The 17,535-nt window shown below is 37.7% G+C and overlaps 1 protein-coding gene across 6 annotated transcripts in view; it reads left to right on the forward strand.

The window, feature by feature from the left end:
* SBF2 (SET binding factor 2) overlaps positions 1-17,535 on the forward strand; it is a 522,324-nt gene that overhangs the window by 450,327 nt on the left and 54,462 nt on the right. For all 6 annotated transcript variants that reach the window (XM_014782916.2, XM_004418425.3, XM_087433230.1 and 3 more), the window contains 8 exons: positions 128-390; positions 2,297-2,469; positions 3,310-3,383; positions 5,104-5,299; positions 8,425-8,552; positions 9,997-10,172; positions 12,730-12,875; positions 15,135-15,333. In XM_014782916.2, coding sequence (XP_014638402.1) covers positions 128-390; positions 2,297-2,469; positions 3,310-3,383; positions 5,104-5,299; positions 8,425-8,552; positions 9,997-10,172; positions 12,730-12,875; positions 15,135-15,333 — 1,355 coding nt within the window. The remainder of the gene's footprint in view (positions 1-127; positions 391-2,296; positions 2,470-3,309; positions 3,384-5,103; positions 5,300-8,424; positions 8,553-9,996; positions 10,173-12,729; positions 12,876-15,134; positions 15,334-17,535) is intronic.

The following is a 17,535-nucleotide window of genomic DNA, read 5'->3' on the forward strand; positions in this document are numbered from 1 at the left end:
TGTTTTGTTTCTCTGTTTTTGTTTTTGCTGACATAGGTATTTAGTAGATGAGTTATTAAAACATCTTCCATGTTTTTTGAAGCTTGTGTGAAGTGATAGATTTCGATTGTATTGCTTTGTTTTTTAGGATAAGCTTCCTGATGACCAGTATCAGGAAAAGACAGCAATGGACCTGGCGGCCGAGCAGCTACGCCTTTGGCCTACTCTGAGCAAATCAGCTCAGCAGGAGCTGGTGCAACGTGAGGAAAGTACTGTCTTCAGTCAGGCCATTCACTTTGCAAACCTCATGGTCAACCTGCTAGTTCCACTGGATACGAGTAAAAACAAGCTCCTAAGAACATCGGCGCCAGGGGACTGGGAGAGTGGGAGCAATAGCATTGTCACAAACAGGTACTGAAATGTGGACACACAGAGAATTCTATTCTTCTTGGCTTAGCAGAGAATATAAAGTATTTTGGGCGAATATTGCCATACATATTTCAAAATTTATCCATTTTCCCCACCTTCAGACTTGCTCAGCTCTTCGCTATTAAAAGACCTTCTCTTCATCCAACTATTCATTTTTGCTGAGGAAGACCAGCCCTGAGCTAACATCTATTGCCAATCCTCCTCCCTTCCCCTCCCCCATTTTCCCCAAAGCCCCAGTAGATAGTTGTATGTCATAGTTACACATCCTTCTAGTTGCTGTATGTGGGACGCCGCCTCAGCATGGCCGGAGAAGCAGTGCGTCGGTGCGCGCCCAGATCTGAACCCGGGCCACCAGTAACAGAGCACGCACTTAACCGCTAAGCCACGGGGCCAGCCTCCCATCCAGCTATTCTTAACCACCTCTCATACTGTCTTCTCTTTCATGACCTAAGTTTTCAAACGTCTCACCCACTAGTGATCCAGCCCTTTAGGTGCTTTCTACCATAGCAATATACAGAAAGTGCTCTGGAAAATTACTAATGAACTCTTCTTGCCAAAGTGATTATTTGTTTCTTGGCCCTCCTATTCCTCAGCTAGCTATGGCATTTCCCTGTAATCATGTCCTCAGCCATGCCTTGCTCTCAACAGTGACTTCCCATACCCCTGAGAATAAAACCCGTGGACTACAAGGCCTAACAGGATCTGGCCCCTGGTGACTGCTCTGACCTTGTTTCCTATCGCTCTCAGTCAGCCAAAATGGTGTCCTGCTAATGCTAATCTTCAAACACTCTAAGCGTAGTCCTGCCTCAGGGCCTTTGTACTTGTTCCTGCAATCTGGAATACCCTCCTTAAAATAGTCACAAGAATCACTCCCTCACTTCATTTAGTTCTCTGCTCAAATGTCACCTACCCAGAGAGGCCTTCCTGACTTTCCCATCTTAAGCTCATGTCCATCACTCTTTCTCCTACCTTGCTTTTTTTTTTTTTTCATGACATTTTTCTATAACCTGATTTACATAGTGAGTGGCTGAAGTCTTTTAACGCTTGGGATGATGTGATGGCCATATTCACTGCTTAGCTTTACCTTAACACTGATTCAGGTAATGTGGCTAGATTTGGAGGAAAGAGAACTGAGTAGGTTAGAACAGGCAAATGAGTCTTCTCCATGATTAGCAGTCTAAACGAAGGCACAGGAGGCAGGAATGTTTGTTGAATAGTGTGAACTGAATAAGCACCGAGAGCAGGGATTGAGCTTTCACACTCCATTTCACATTTATCCCCTTCTCTTGCATAACTTTGTCACCTACAGAAGAATGATGGCTTCAAAGTGACCAAAAAGGTTGTGATTCCCTCAGAGAGAGATAAATATTAGCAAGAGAAGGATTCGTAGGACAATTTGTTTCTTCCGTTTGGAAGAACATACTATTTGCTGAAAAAAGTTCTTTTACTTTGCCTACCAGGGAACATGTCCCTCAGTTGCCAAAGGCAAAAGATAGCCATATTGCTTTGTCTGATTCGATGTGGTAATTAACTTGGGAGGACATGTTTTTTTTAGAAGGTTCAAGTATCAGATTATAAATGAAAGAGTCCCTTTTTGCTTTATTTTCTGTGGTTCCTGAGGTCCTTTTAGGAGAATGACTGAAGGATTCCTTACAAAAACAAATGTGAGTCCAAAGGACAGTGCCTGACAGTAGCTTCCCAATGTAGGCAAGTAGAATATCATGTTTCACCGCTATCACCTGTGAAGGAGCCATGGTGTTAAGTGAGCCTTCTGCTTGAGTATACATCTGTTTGAGCAAGTTTAACTTGCTGTGGAAATTGACTGTGATATAGTAGTCATTTGTTACATTTGAGTACTGACCATAATTTCTTTTCTTAACTTTCTTAGTATTGCAGGAAGTGTAGCTGAGAGCTATGACACAGAAAGTGGGTTTGAAGATTCAGAGAATAATGACATTGCCAATTCTGTTGTGCGTTTCATTACGCGATTTATTGATAAGGTTTGTACAGAAAGTGGAGTTACTCAGGATCACATCAAGAGCCTTCATTGCATGATACCAGGTAATCACTTTGCAGATATTAGAGAACCAGAATATTAGAGATAATTGAGTAAAAACTTTTCTTGTGGGTCTACTTTTTCCAGCATAATACCTGCAATATTTGTCTTCTGGTAGTTTAGCCATGCTATTTCATTATGTTCTGGTTAGGTTTTTAAAATATTTTTAAATTGTGGTAAAAGATATATAACATAAAATTTGCCATTTTAAGTAGAAAATTCAGTGGCATTAATTACGTTCACAATGTTGTGCAGCCATCACTACTGTCTATTACCAAAACTTTTCCATCACCCCAAGCAGACACTCTGTACCCATTAAACGATAACTCCTCATTCTCCGCCCCCTAGCCCCTGGTAACCTCTAATCTACTTTCTATCTCTATGAATTTCCCTATTCTAGATATTACATATAAATGAAATCATATAATATTTGTCCTTTTGTGTCTGGCTTATTTCACTTAGCGTAATGTTTTCAAGGTTCATCCATGTTGTAGCAGGTATCAGAACTTCATTCCTGTTTATGGCTGAATGATATTCCACTGTGTGGATATACCACATTTTGTTTATCCATTCATCTGTTGATGGACACTTGGATTGTTTCCACCTTCTGGCTATTGTGAATAGTACTACTACGAATATTCACATACAAGTATCTGTTTGAGTTCTTATTTTCAATTCTGGGTATATACCTAGGAGTAGAATTGCTAGGTCATATGGTAATTCTGTGTTTAACTATTTGAGGAACCACTAAACTATGATTAGTTTTTAATTCTAAAATATCCAGAATTTGTTTTAATTCTGCTTGTTTTGTGTTCTTTCACTTTGAATACCCTGACTCACCCTAGGAATTGTGGCTATGCACATTGAGACCCTAGAAGCAGTGCATCGAGAGAGTAGAAGACTTCCACCTATACAGAAGGTAATTATTCCAGACCACATGCTTTCAGGGTATAACATCTCTTCTTAAAAACAGCAACAATAGACTGTTGTGCTCCAGAAAGTACCTTCTCCTAACCTTTTACAGAGACTAGCTCCAGTTTTAATGATACATTAAACTTCCAGAGGAGTTTATCATGTAGATCCTCATAGAAAAGATACTGAAGTAAGCATAGTGGACTCAATAAAGGAGGAATAATAACCTCTTGTTGAGTCTACTTTTGTAGGCAGGGCATAAATTATGAACATTCTAACTTCCAAGCCCAAGCCAAGATTTTTTGTTCTGCCTACTTCCCTAAAAAAAGGACTTAAGGCAATTACCATAAAAACAGCAGGTTCCTGAATCTGTGTATATTACAAGCACACATTATAGCATCTGGGAAGTCTATTAACAATTGAGAGTCCTGAACCCTACCCCAGCCTCCTGAATTGGAGTACAATTGGGACTTGGCCTGGGAATCTGTACTTTAACAAGCCTCCCAGATAGTTATTTTGCAGCTAGTCTGGCACCAGTCTATGGACTAGGGTTCAGGACCCTCTTGCCTATATAACATAACTATTAAAAAGAAATTCAAAGGAGAAATCAGAAGCCAGATGGATAGGAAAGATAATTCTATCAGAAATCTGAGACACAGTGATCATTATACTTTCGCTTTACATTTAGCTCTGAGCTTCCTAGAGCCAACAAAAAGAATACTCTTGATTTATATAGTTTTTATCGCTTAGTAACAAATAAGCATATTAGATCTTCAGGAGAGATGGATTTTTTTTCTAACACTAAACTACTCTTCAGAAGAGTGTATCATATGGTTCCTTATTTCCCAGGATATGTAAATGTTCATTACTTGGCCATTTATTGTGTTAATCTTCAATAAAGGCCAAGAAGGGCGGGTCTTTTTAAAGATGCATCCATTTTTTTAAGTATTTATTTTTTTCAATTTGCAAAAGTAACAGTGGAGGCAGCCCTGATGGCCTAGTGGTTGAAATTCGGCACGCTACGCATCAGCAGCCCGGGTTCGGTTCCCAGGCACAGAACCACGCCACTCGTCTGTCAGTAGCCATGCTGTAGCAGCTACTGAATAACTAGAAGAACTAGAAGGACGTACAACTAGTATATACAACTATGTCCTGGGGCTTTGGGGAGGGGAAAAAAATCATTAAAAAAAAAACCTAATAGTGTTCTTTGTATAAAATTGAAGCATTAAAGAAATACGTATTGTAAAAAGTGGAAGTTCCCCCTGGTCCTCCACCCCACCACCTCTACCCTTAATCATGATAGCACCACCTTTAACAGTTTGGTTCATAGCCTTACAATTTTTTTTTCTTTTTCCAAAAAGAGGATCATAATAAACATACTGGTTTGCAACTTTCTTTTTTACTTAACAATGTATTCTGGATATCTTTCTATCTTAACATATATATATATCCATGTAATTTTTTTAACAGTTGCAAAATGTTCCATTGAATAGATGTTTCAAACATTTTAGTAATTTCCAGTGATTTTACTGTTCATTAGCAATGCTGCCAAGAATCTTTTTACATTTAGATGCAGAAATGTTATTTCTGCCTCTTCCCAAATCTGTTTTCTCATTTTGGCTACCTGGGAAATCTGGCTCAAGTTTTTTAGATCTGTAGCTGAAAAGATAACCTTGGTCTAAGAAACACCACAAGAGTTCTGTTTAAAATACTTTCTCTGTTATTAGCCCAAGATTCTTAGACCTGCTCTACTGCCGGGAGAAGAAATTGTTTGTGAAGGTCTTCGAGTCCTACTGGATCCTGATGGAAGAGAAGAAGCCACCGGAGGCCTTCTTGGAGGTCCTCAGCTCCTGCCAGCAGAAGGAGCCTTGTTCCTCACCACTTATAGAATTCTCTTCAGAGGGACTCCCCATGATCAGCTAGGTATGGCTCATATGTCATCAGAACATGGATGTCTATGTGCTACATGAGGTTTTGATTCCATCTGTGTACAGTGATTTGCAGGTCATTTCAGATTCAAAGTAAGCCTTTTACCACATAGATATTTTTTAGAATTCTTTTATCTGTCAAAGCTAATAATAATTTGGATCATAGATTAATTCTTACTTGAAGAACAAAAGGTATCTTCTAAACAGTAAATCATGGGTTCATTCACTGAAATGATCATAATTTCATGAGGCAGCATCTTGTGACCTGGGGATATTCCCAGTATCTAGCTGCTAATAGTGTCCCCTGCTGATTTGCCCCACTTTTCCGAGTCCTGCCGTTAACTGTAAGGCTAAGGTTTTCCAGGCACATGATCCCTTCTGTGGAAGGATGTATTAAGCATCACAGGGTTATACAGCACTAACTCACTCCACTTCCCTCTCATCCCATTTCAACTAACCTCATTTCCCTCTTAGCATAAAACTTCTTTTCTATCCACTAAACTCTCTCAACTTCTATTTTCCACTATGCTATGCTATCATCTATATTAGACAGGAATAGGGCCGGCCCCGTGGTTTAGCGGTTAAGTGCGCGCGCTCCGCTACTGGCAGCCCGGGTTCGGGTCCCAGGCACGCACCGACACACCGCTTCTCCGGCCATGCTGAGGCCGTGTCCCACATACAGCAACTAGAAGGATGTGCAACTATGACATATAACTATCTACTGGGGCTTTGGGGGGAAAAAAAAAAAAAAAGGAGGAGGATTGGCAATAGATGTTAGCTCAGAGCCGGTCTTCCTCAGCAAAAAGAGGAGGATTGGCATGGATGTTAGCTCAGGGCTGATCTTCCTCACAAAAAAAAAAAAAAGAAAGAAAGGAATAGCATGCCCTATCAAGTCTGAATTATCTGTTTAAAATCACTGTAGTCTCTATATAAACTATTCTGGTTGATGGGAAAAGCCTATAAGATTTTGAATAAAATTATTGGACTTCAAATCCAGAAACTCAGATTTAGATTGCTGTTGACAGATCTTGATTTTTTAAGTCCTCTAACTTCTCCGGGTTTCAATTTCCCCTTTTATAAAATTAGGGAATTGGGTTTGATTGGTGATAATTCATTGGTTCTCACCCTTGACTGTATATTTGAATTATCTGGGAAGCTTTAAAAAAATACCAATTTCTGGACCCAACCCTCAAACAATTGAAATTGAATCTGGAATAGGATTCTAGGAATGGGGAGACCCAGGCATCTGTATTTTTAAGCCCCAGAAGCGATGGTGATGCATACTGAGGACTGAGAACCATTGGGATGAAGGTCGCTAAAATTCCTTCCTCGTCTAAAATTGTTCATTCAGTAGCATTTGATGAGTATGTACTGTGTGCTGTGCATTTTGTTAGACAGTGGGATTCAGATGTATGAAATGTATTATCTTTAAAATCTCACAACTGTATAATTTCTTGCTTGGATAGAATCAAGAGGGTTTATTATCTTGGTTATAAAAGATTGCTTACCATATAATCAAAAAGCTCATAAAATTCAATGAACAAAATAAATCCATAGGAATAGTTGTGCTCATTTTGAAAAAGAGTGAGAAAATAGAACAAAATTTCTCAGCCCTCTCCTGTCATATTACTATACATAAATAACATTTGTATTTGAAAGCAAATATATTTTTAAAAGGAACTAAATGTCCCGTACTTATAATTTTTTTGTACTATAACTTTTGTGAGCTCAGTGGCCATGAACATACATTTTGGGCATATAAATATATGAGATAGTTGGTCATTTAAGTTGCTCTAATTTATTTCTTTTAAATAAATCAAAGCCGTACTTAGTGTGAAAGCTTGTATTATTCTCTTATTTTTTCCTGTCAATTTTTGGTGTAATTTCATAATTTTAGGATAACTATTTTTATCAAAGGAAACCTTTTTATTTGTCTCTTGTGTTTTATTTCTCTTTTTAAATTTTTAATTTAAAATTTCTCTTTTAATGACACATAGAAATAACTTTACCTTTGTTATATAAGCATAGCTTGTTTAATACATCCTAGAACTTAAATCCTGTGTATATCCCGATTTTGTTTAGCCTCTGGGTAGGAGCTTAACATAAGAGGATAATCAGAATTTTCAAGGTTAGGAATTGACAGGTCCAGGGAATGAGGAATTCTGGTGATAATAAGTAGATAAATGTATGGGCTCTTAAGTCAGATAAACCTAGTTCAGATCTCACCCTCTCTGGCTTACTAGCTGAGGGGCCTTGCACATTGCTGCTCCTGTTCTTACTTGTACCACTGCCTGAAATGCCCTCCCTCTTCCCCTCTGCAAATCCAAACCTACTCTGTCTTCAAAGCTCACCTCTCTCACTTCTTCCAGGAACCATTCTCTAGCCGTCTAGCATCCAGAAATCTTCTCCCCTTCTAAAATATTTAAAGCCTCATCCCTTCAAACCTAGAAGCTAATTACATGTTGTTATATTCTGCATGTGACTCTCTTCTCCCATGGGGAACCGTAAGCTCTTCAAGGGGGGGCTTCATGTATGCTACTTCTTTTCTAGACCCTCATCTTCATAACCTCAGTTAGTTGATAAATAATTATTTATGGTTTTCCCTTTGTTGATTTAATATTTAAACTCCTAAAAATCTTGGGCCTAACCCCAGGCTTATATCTTATGAAGGCACATATACATAGTACAGCACCTTTTACCACATACGGAAATAAACTTTAAAAACCTTTTCTCCTTTGCTTTATTCTTACATTAAATATCATGGGTATCTTTTCAATATTTGAAGATACTTATGTTTTCTGTATAAAACCTCTTCTTCCTGTAAGATTGCCTTAAACCAGGTGATCTTGTGGGGTACACATAGGTTTGGGAAATAGAACGAAGGCAGGCAGGTTGTGACAGTTCCTTCACTCTGGGAAAGGACTGTGTCTCAGGAGTGAATTGCCATCCAATAAAATTAATGAATGCGATTCTAGAATCATGGCATTTTTCTCTCACTGCATTCCTGAGTGTTGTCCTCTCCAGATACATTTCTCCAGCAGAGGTTGATAAAATGAGCAGCAGAGACTCTAGAATGAGCTGTAAGTGCTTTTGCTGAGTCTGTGTCCTGTTTTCCTATAGTTGGTGAGCAGACAGTTGTGCGAAGTTTTCCTATTGCCTCCGTCACCAAGGAGAAGAAGATCACGATGCAGAACCAGCTCCAGCAGAACATGCAGGAAGGACTGCAGATCACATCAGCATCTTTTCAGGTATTAAGAAAAGGAGCCATTCTTCCACTATTTAAAAGTTTTCTACAAATGACATTGTGGGCACTTTTTGTGGTAATGTAGTCAGAAGTTAAAGGATGAGGAGGATCAGAGGGTCTGAGAGGGTAATCTTCAGCTGAGTAAATTCATGTATAGTCTTGGATTTAATCCTTCATTCCCTGAGCCCCTTGGCCAACTCAGAGTACCAACAGATTATCTGTCAATATTTAGTGATCTTAGAAATTCAGACACACACAATTGACTCTTGTTCTCTTCCAAGTTGTACTCAATTTGTGTTTGATAAAGCCTTTAGATAGAAAGCACTTCTCTTGACATTTGTTTCAGAAGGAAATTCCCTATGGCTCTTCTGTGAAAGAGGTGAAACTCAGAGTTGTAGCTAGGGCTAAAGTACTATTGATTCTAACTAAATAACCCCTAATAAAGCAAAGATTTTTCCAGGGGGCTCTGAACATATCAGAACTTGTAGAATTACTGTTGTAAACCAGACACTGGAAGAGTGATCCTTTCTTACTTTTTCCTTTTTTTTTACAATTCTCAGTCTGTGACATTTTGCTTTCTCATTCCTCGTACCTTGTCTCTGACTCCTCAGATTTCCAGAGGCTCCAATTCTTGCCTCGCTCCTTCCAGTTAAGAAGCCGTGCCTAAGTACCTCCACATCTGATTGTGTGAAATGTGAGGCTGCTGATCTCTAGGCTCCACACCTTCCCCCATCACCTGAGAGCAGTGACCTCCTAGGGATTTCTTCACTGTTCCAACTGCCAAAGGACTCTAAACTAGAATATTGCCTGGTCACACTGGTTAGCATTCTAGTCAAACTGAGTTTTTTCTTCCTAGATTTATACTATCTCTGGATAGGAAGAGACCTTATTATGCCAAATTCCCTATGTAGAACCAACAGTTGAGAAATGAGAAAGACATGTTTCCTACTTCAGTCACTATAAGTTCTCTATCCCATCATAGAAAAGGTAATCTTAGAGAAACCCAACTTTAAGATACACGATTTTCCTTGCCAGCTAACCATCTATGGCAAGTAAACCTTTCTGAGTCTTATATCTTTATTTTTAAAATTAAAAAATTGGGGCTGGCCCCGTGGCTTAGCGGTTAAGTGCGCGCGCTCCACTGCTGGCGGCCTGGGTTCGGATCCTGGGCGCGCACCAACGCACTGCTTCTCTGGCCATGCTGAGGCCACGTCCCACATATAGCAACTAGAAGGAAGTGCAGCTATGGCATACAACTGTCTACTGGGGCTTTGGGGAAAAAAATAAAAAAAATAAATAAAAAATTGTATTGCATGATATCCCAGATCCCTTCAACCTCCAACCTCTTGCCATTTAGTATTGTTATTTTCTGCTATTTCAGTAATTTTGGGGGAAGTTACCTGGAAATCCTTAATGCTTCTGATGTGTTTAATCTCTTTTGTCTCTAGTTGATTAAAGTAGCATTTGATGAAGAAGTGAGTCCAGAAGTAGTAGAGATCTTTAAGAAACAGCTGATGAAGTTCCGTTATCCTCAGTCCATTTTCACCACCTTTGCTTTTGCTGCTGGACAAACTACCCCACAGATAATTTTACCCAAACAGAAGGAAAAGAACACTTCCTTTCGGTAAGAAAACTGTCGGGTTTCTTCCTGTCAGCCCTCCCGTAGTTGACTGTCAGAAGTGCCCTATCCTTTGGGTCAGTGTGTAAGTGACTGCTCTTTTTGTTTGCCATTCTGTTAAGCCCATGGGACCAAGCTCAGAAAGTTATGGGGCAGCAACATTGATATATGTAACAAGTTTCAGAAACTGAAAGCTACAAGAGACTTTGACTATCGTGTCCATTGCTCATGATGCATTTTTAGAATGTGAAATTCTGTTTTCCCCTTTTTCTGTATTGATCACTTTCTAACTTCCTTTGAGCACCTCTTTTAGTTTTCATTAATAGTCAGGCCTAGTAGACAGTTTTGCTTTGATCTGAAGATGGGAGCCTTTTCTTTTTCTTTTGTAACTTTTTGTTTTGATATAATTTCAAACTTAAAAGTTACAACATAGTACAAAGAATTCCTGTATGCTCTTTACCCAGATTCACCAATTGTTTATGTTTTGCTCCATTTCATTATCATTCTCTCTCATATATATATTTTTTATTGAAGTATAGTTGACATACCTATAAATATATGTTTTTCTAAACCATTTGAGTTACGTACATAACACGCCTTTATCCTTAAATACATCAATATATATTTCCCATGAACAAAGACATTATCTTTTATAACCACAGTACAGTAATCCAAACCAGGAAATTTAATTGGTATAAAACTTTTATCTAACCCAAAGTCCATATTCAAATTTTGCTTATGATCCTTTATAACTACTTTTTTTTTTCTGCCTGGTATAGGATCCAATCCAGGATCAGGCATTGCATTTAGTTGTCATATTTCTTTAGGAACCCTCATTTTCTGATGGAAATTTTTGGGAATTTATGTTGAAACTTTAAATTTCAATTATTACAAAATAACATTTGCTTAAAATTCTCTTCAATTAGTGGTAAAATATAGGGGCTAAAATTTCTATTCATTCTTCATTAATTACCTGGAATTTGGGCATCTGCCTATACAAGTTACACGTTAGGGAATACTCTGCAGACTTTGGAGAAAAGGCTTTTCCTTTGCCTGAAAGTGAGGTATGCTGGGAATTATCGAGGAGTTGAGGTTTCAGATAGTCTGTCATTTCTAAATTGCACAGCTAGCCACCTGTACCACCGTTACCTGATAAGCAAAGGAGAACACACATATCCAGGAGTGATACCCTGAAACGTGAACAGCCTCCTAGGTATTTGTGACAGTGAGCCAAGCACTATGTTTTAGCACTGTGGAGTCACAGAGGAGCCTATAATATTCATTATCCCATCCCTCTATGGAAGAAACAAAGATTTGTATGGTGTTTTATGTTTAAAAACTATTGGGGGAAAATTATATATATATATATAATCTTCTTGTATCAAGCTTATTCTATCCAGCTGCGACAGAGATATAGCAATTTTAAATTTTAAAACATCTTGGAATTGTTTTGTGTATATAAAACAAAGGATATAGCTCTAGCTGGAATAAAATTTCAAAAATCCCATTGAGTTTATATTGTTACACCTGAAGTGATTTACAGTAGATTTAATTTAGGAAATATCAGTATTTTATAATTTCTAACAATTATCTAAAACATGTTTCATAACCCTCAGATTTACATTTTAGATGACTGAAAACAGGGTCTGGTAAAACTATATGACAATAAAAGAATCTTTATCACTTTTCACCAAATGGTGAGAAAACACAGAAAGAGTTCTATTCTTTGTGGTAGAGAAGAGCATAATCAAAAACAATCTTACTTAAAACCTTCATCTCAATGTGATCATTCAGGAAATAGGTTCTTTGTTTAATTCTCTGCATTGTAAATACTCTGTACCCAGATGTTCTGTCACCAAGAAAAGCTAAACTGTTTAAGTAAACTACTTTTAGGTCCAAGTAATTTACAACCTAGTTCCCCTTTAATTAAAGCTGATTCTCAAAAGGGTACTCAAATTTCTGATTTCCTTTTTTTTTTCTCTCAAAAAAGGGGAATTACATTATTCTTTTCTATATCTGAAAAGGTTTATAGCATCAGAAGGCAGGAACCTACACATACACTTAAAACATTTAAGAAATAAGTAAGAGCGTTGCCAACTATAATTGTCATATGATCTCAGAGAAAAGCCTTTGAGTTAGTAGAGAGTTGGAATCAGCAGAGAAGGAGACAGGCTAGCTTTCCATGCAGGAGGACTTCCACAGGCATGGTTTGTGGGGACAGCTAGAGGCAGTGGCATGGATAACCAGAGTGGGTTAGGAGCATGCTTGACCAAAAAGCCAAACCAAAGAGTTTAGATTTGGGGTGATAAGTAGTTTGTGTCCTGCTCTAGGTTCTTGCACTTATTTGCCTAAAACAGTGTCCTGATGACAACAGGACAGTGTTTAAAGGAAATTAGTCTACTACCATATAAAAAGTGATCTAAAGGAAAGGCTTAATGAAGGTCTGGGCAATACTAGTGGCTGTGGGAATGGAGAAGAAACAAATTAAACTATGTGGTTATCAAAAAATATAAGTGGTATCTTCATATTAAATGGACATTCTCTTTGGTTTTATAACTTGTAGCACCTTCTCAAAAACAATTGTGAAAGGTGCCAAAAGGGCAGGGAAAATGACAATTGGGCGGCAGTATTTATTGAAGAGGAGGACAGGGACAATTGTGGAAGAGAGAGTGAATCGTCCTGGATGGAATGAAGAAGATGATATATCTGGTATGTGAGAACTCTTTTTTCCTTCATGAATCAGTTTTATTTTTTCTTCTTATATGAATAAGAATAAAAAACTTAGTTGCACTTAAACTTTGACTCACAAAAACGTAGATCTCATAAGAAGATTGGAAGCACCAGCTTCTCAGAAATGGAAAAAAATGTTTTATTTTCCCAATATTCTATTGTTCAGATAAGATTTTGTTAAATTCTACTTCTCCTTTACTAAATCCATAAAGCTAACTGGCCATGGTTATGTGGGTCTCATCACAGGGAGAAAGAAAGAAATGCACCGCATAGGAAATTTAGGTGTGAAGTAGTCACCTGTAGCTTATTGTTATGGAGTAAGAATAAGGAACTAAGGCCATTGCATATTTGAATCTGAAGATTTGGGGTTTGAGTAAGAACATTGTGGGTGCTCTAAATCAAAAGGGGGACCTAAGATGAAAGGATTCTTAGGTTATAAGAAAAAAATGTCTGCTAAATATTTATTTAAAGATTTTATTTATTCAGTTTTTTACCCCCAAAGCCCCAGTAGATAGTTGTATATCATAGGTTCACATCCTTCTAGTTGCTGTACGTGGGACTCGGCCTCGCGTTGGACGGAGAAGTGGTGCCTCGGGGCGCTCCCGGGATCCGAACCCGGGCCGCCAGCATCAGAGTGCGCGCACTTAACCGCTAAGCCACGGAGCCGGCCCAATCTGCTAAATATTTAAAAGAACAGAATCTGGGAAGCTGAGCTACCTCTCAGCTGGGAAAATAGAGGCAGAAAACCAGAAGCAAAATGTCTTATTGACTGTTTTTTATTCTTTAACCCACTATCGAGTATGCTTGTGAAATTAACACTAGAAAGAATCTGATCTAATGGAAGACAGGATGCCACTGCACCCTTTTGCTTCTCAGAATCTTAGAATCAGCCACCAGTGAATATACAACTACTGCTTCTACTACTATAATAATAACAATAACAAGATTTTAAAGAAAGAAACTTCATCTTAGAGAGATCACTGGCTAAAGGTCTCATTTCAGTATGTGCACCTACAGGCTTGCCTCTGGGGGCCATGAAAAGACCCACCATTACTTTACTGAAAGGACCATTTGTTGGAACCCTGGCCTCCTCACAGTCACATGGAAAGCCATAAAAAATTTACTGCTACTCATCACTATGGATTCTTCTAATTCAAAGTTTTTATGATTTCACAGAACCAAAACTATTCTTCTATGATAGTTATTCCAGCAAAAGACCAAATTATGTAATGCTGTTTCCTCCTCTGAAAATAAAAGGCCAACATATAACTGACACCTGATAACATATTTGCATTGTGCAGTTCACAAACTAAAATACAAAGTCTTATATTTGTAGGGATAAGCTGTTAGGTTTTTTTTTTCTTTTAATGGAAGAGAGCCATGTTGTTCCCTTTGACATTAAAATTTTGAGTACATTTCCGAAAACTTTGAAAGCTTAATTTGACTTCTCTCACTTTAAAAATATATAGGAAAATAAATAAGGACAGTTTTTAACATGGAATTTTTTTTAGGTAGAACATGCAGTACCAATTAGGAATTTTTTTTTAATCCTCCCTAAAATACTTGATTATTGGGTAAATTCTTCCACGTCTGAAATCTTAAAGGATTCTGTAACTTGTGATTGCAAAATTGTGAGGGAGTTTCCCATGTATGCCACATCCTCTGACAAAAATATTTCTACAAAAAAAGTATAACTTCTTCATACCTCTCTAAGAAAGGTGTTCCCCACTAGTGAACTTCTGCTTAATGTAGAAATTTCTAATAAAAGTTTATGCTCTGAAAAGTTAACTGAAACCTGGATGATGAGTTTGTGTAGTGATTGTATTAAAGATTAATTTTACTGACGAATTAGCCTCTGACCAAGTTTACGTGTTTATTCTATAGAGTCCTAGGTAGAAATCACTACACTTTGGCATTAATAAGCAAGGCTGACTGAAACAGAAAAATATGGGTAATGAATTCAAAATTATATTGTGTTTAGAAATTTTGAGTTAATTTCTCTGACATTTTGAGTTAATTGAGCTTCTGATGTTTTATTTCCTGACTATCCATTACGATTTCAATTTGTTTGAGCATAATGATTCCTCATAGAAGTTACATGATTTAATTTGTGATACACAGAGTACCTGTGGCCCTAATATAAACCTCTCTTGGTTTAAGGATCCTCTTCAAAAGGAGGTTTTTAATCCTCTACTTTGAGCTCTATCATTTCTCCCAAACCTGTTTCTGCCATCCCAGTTTCAGATGACAGCGAACTCCCCACAAGCACCACTCTGAAGGCCTCAGAGAAGTCCACAATGGAACAGTTAGTGGAAAAAGCTTGTTTCAGAGACTATCAACGTTTGGGTTTGGGAACCATAAGTGGCAGCTCTTCTCGCTCAAAACCAGAGTATTTTAGAATCACTGCCTGCAACAGGATGTATTCACTCTGCCGGAGGTAAGTCTGTTAGTGGGCTCCAAAAGAAGACCTTCTTTCTTCTGTTTGAGTCTTGAATAGGCTATTTGCATCTATAGCCCAGAGAGAGAGAGAGAGAGAGGAGCGAGGTCCCCAGGGATGTGTGTGTTTAAGGGACACTTTTTACACAGCATGAGCAAGCGTCTCATTGGCATTCTCAGAAGTACGATTACTCTCAGCAGTGCCTATATTAGATCAGAAGGTGAAAGGTAGAAGTTTTTGTTGCCTTTATGAGTTTTCCTTATCTGTCTCTCTCTTCCCATGTGCCTCTTTTCTAGCATGCCTGAAGATAATGGAAGTAAGAATAGGACTTGCCCAGGCAAATAGGAGAGATGAAGGTCTGCTGTAGGCCAGGGGTCCGCAAACTTTTTCTTTGAAGGGTCAGATAGTACATATTTTCAGTGTGACAGGCCATATGGTCTCTTGTTGCAACTACTCAACTCTGCCACAAAAGCTGCCATAGATAAGAAGTAAATGATAGGCAGGGCCAGTTTTGGCCACGGGCTGTAATATGCCGACTCAAGTGTGGACAGGGTTTTCTTATGCTGTCTAATTAGAATATTTTCAAGGGATATTACTTAAAGAATGTAAATGAACACATTTTCTTTTTTCTATTCTTATCATCTCTCGCTGTTTTGTATATGTGTTAAGCCCTATTCCATGTTTTATATTTTTTAAAACTACATTTCCACCATCTACAAGTTTAATCATTTTCATCTCCAGGTAAGTTCTTTTCTTTGCATTTATAAATTCCTGGTTTGATTAAATGGAATAATGCTATGAAAGTACTTTGTAAATTGTAAGCCTTGTACATATTTTAGAAAGTTGTTTTAATGTTGATATTAGTTTTAAACCCACTCTTCTTGAAGAACTACAGATATTTCATTTTAAATGACAGTTTAAATTTACAAATAATGTGAAACTTGAGAAACAAGTTGGGAATATAATTTGAGATTTGGGCCAAATAAAAATTTTGCATTAAGTCCTGAAAGGCTATGATTCTGTTGACTGTGGAATAATTTTCCTGAATACTCTGTCTGTCTGACACAATCTCTTTGTAGGTGAGTGTAAGTGGTGGTGTCAGGGGTGTGATGTCCTGCTGTCTGGGAAACTTGCTGTCGAAATCATGCCTGCCAGTGAGAAAACAGGCCTCACCTATCATTTCAATCTGTCAGAAACAAAATAAAATTTTAATAGACCACTTATTAGAACACTTGTTATAAAGCATTTGTGGTGATATAAAATGATATATGTCCCTCAAGCTATTAGAAGGAAGAAAATAGAATAATAAAAAATAGTCCAAAAGAAGGCAAGAAAGGAGAGAAAAGGGACTGTAGACCAGATAGAACAAATAGAAAGCAAATAGTAAGAGGATAGATTTAAATTCAAATGTATCAGTAATTACATTACTTATAAATTGGCTAAATGCTCCAATTAAAAGAAAAAGATTATCAGAATTATTTTAAAGCTTTATGCTGCTTTTACAGGATATATCTAATATAGAAGAATACAAAAAAGTTGAAAGTAAAAGAATGGAACAAATACTCCATGCAAAACTACCTTTAAAAAAGCTATTGGGGCCAGCCCGGTGGTGTAGTGGTTGGGTTCGCGTGCTCTGCTTCAGCGGCCCAGGGTTTGTGGGTTTGGATCCCGAGCACAGACCTACATACTGCTCATCAAGCCATGCTGTGGTGGCATCCCACATACAAAAAATAGAGGAGGATTGGCACAGGTGTTAGCTCAGAGACAATCTTCCTTAAGCAAAAAGAGGAAAATTGGCAGCAGGTGTTAGCTCAGGGCCAATCTTCCTCACACACACACACAAAAAATTTTAAAAAGGTATTGTCACTATATAAATATCAAAGTAGATTTTAAAGTAACATTTTACTAGCAGTAAAGAAGGATGGTTCATAATGACAAAAAGTTCATTTCACACACTATTGTGACCAAGTGGAGTTTATTACAGGAATACAGAACTGCTTTGACACTTGAAAGGCAATCAGTATAATTCACTACATTATAGGAATTAAGAAGAAAAATATAAGTTCATTATATACAGAAAATCATTTTATAAAATATAATATACATTTGTAATTTTTAAGAAAAGAAGTCTTAGCAAATTAGAAATACAAGGGAAATTCCTTAATCTAGTAAGTGTCTAAGAAAATCCTACAGCAAAAAGTG

The sequence above is a fragment of the Ceratotherium simum genome, chromosome 7 (genome assembly GCF_057802395.1).
Source record: "Ceratotherium simum simum isolate JZ-2026a chromosome 7, ASM5780239v1, whole genome shotgun sequence".
NCBI classification, from domain to species: Eukaryota; Metazoa; Chordata; class Mammalia; order Perissodactyla; family Rhinocerotidae; genus Ceratotherium; species Ceratotherium simum.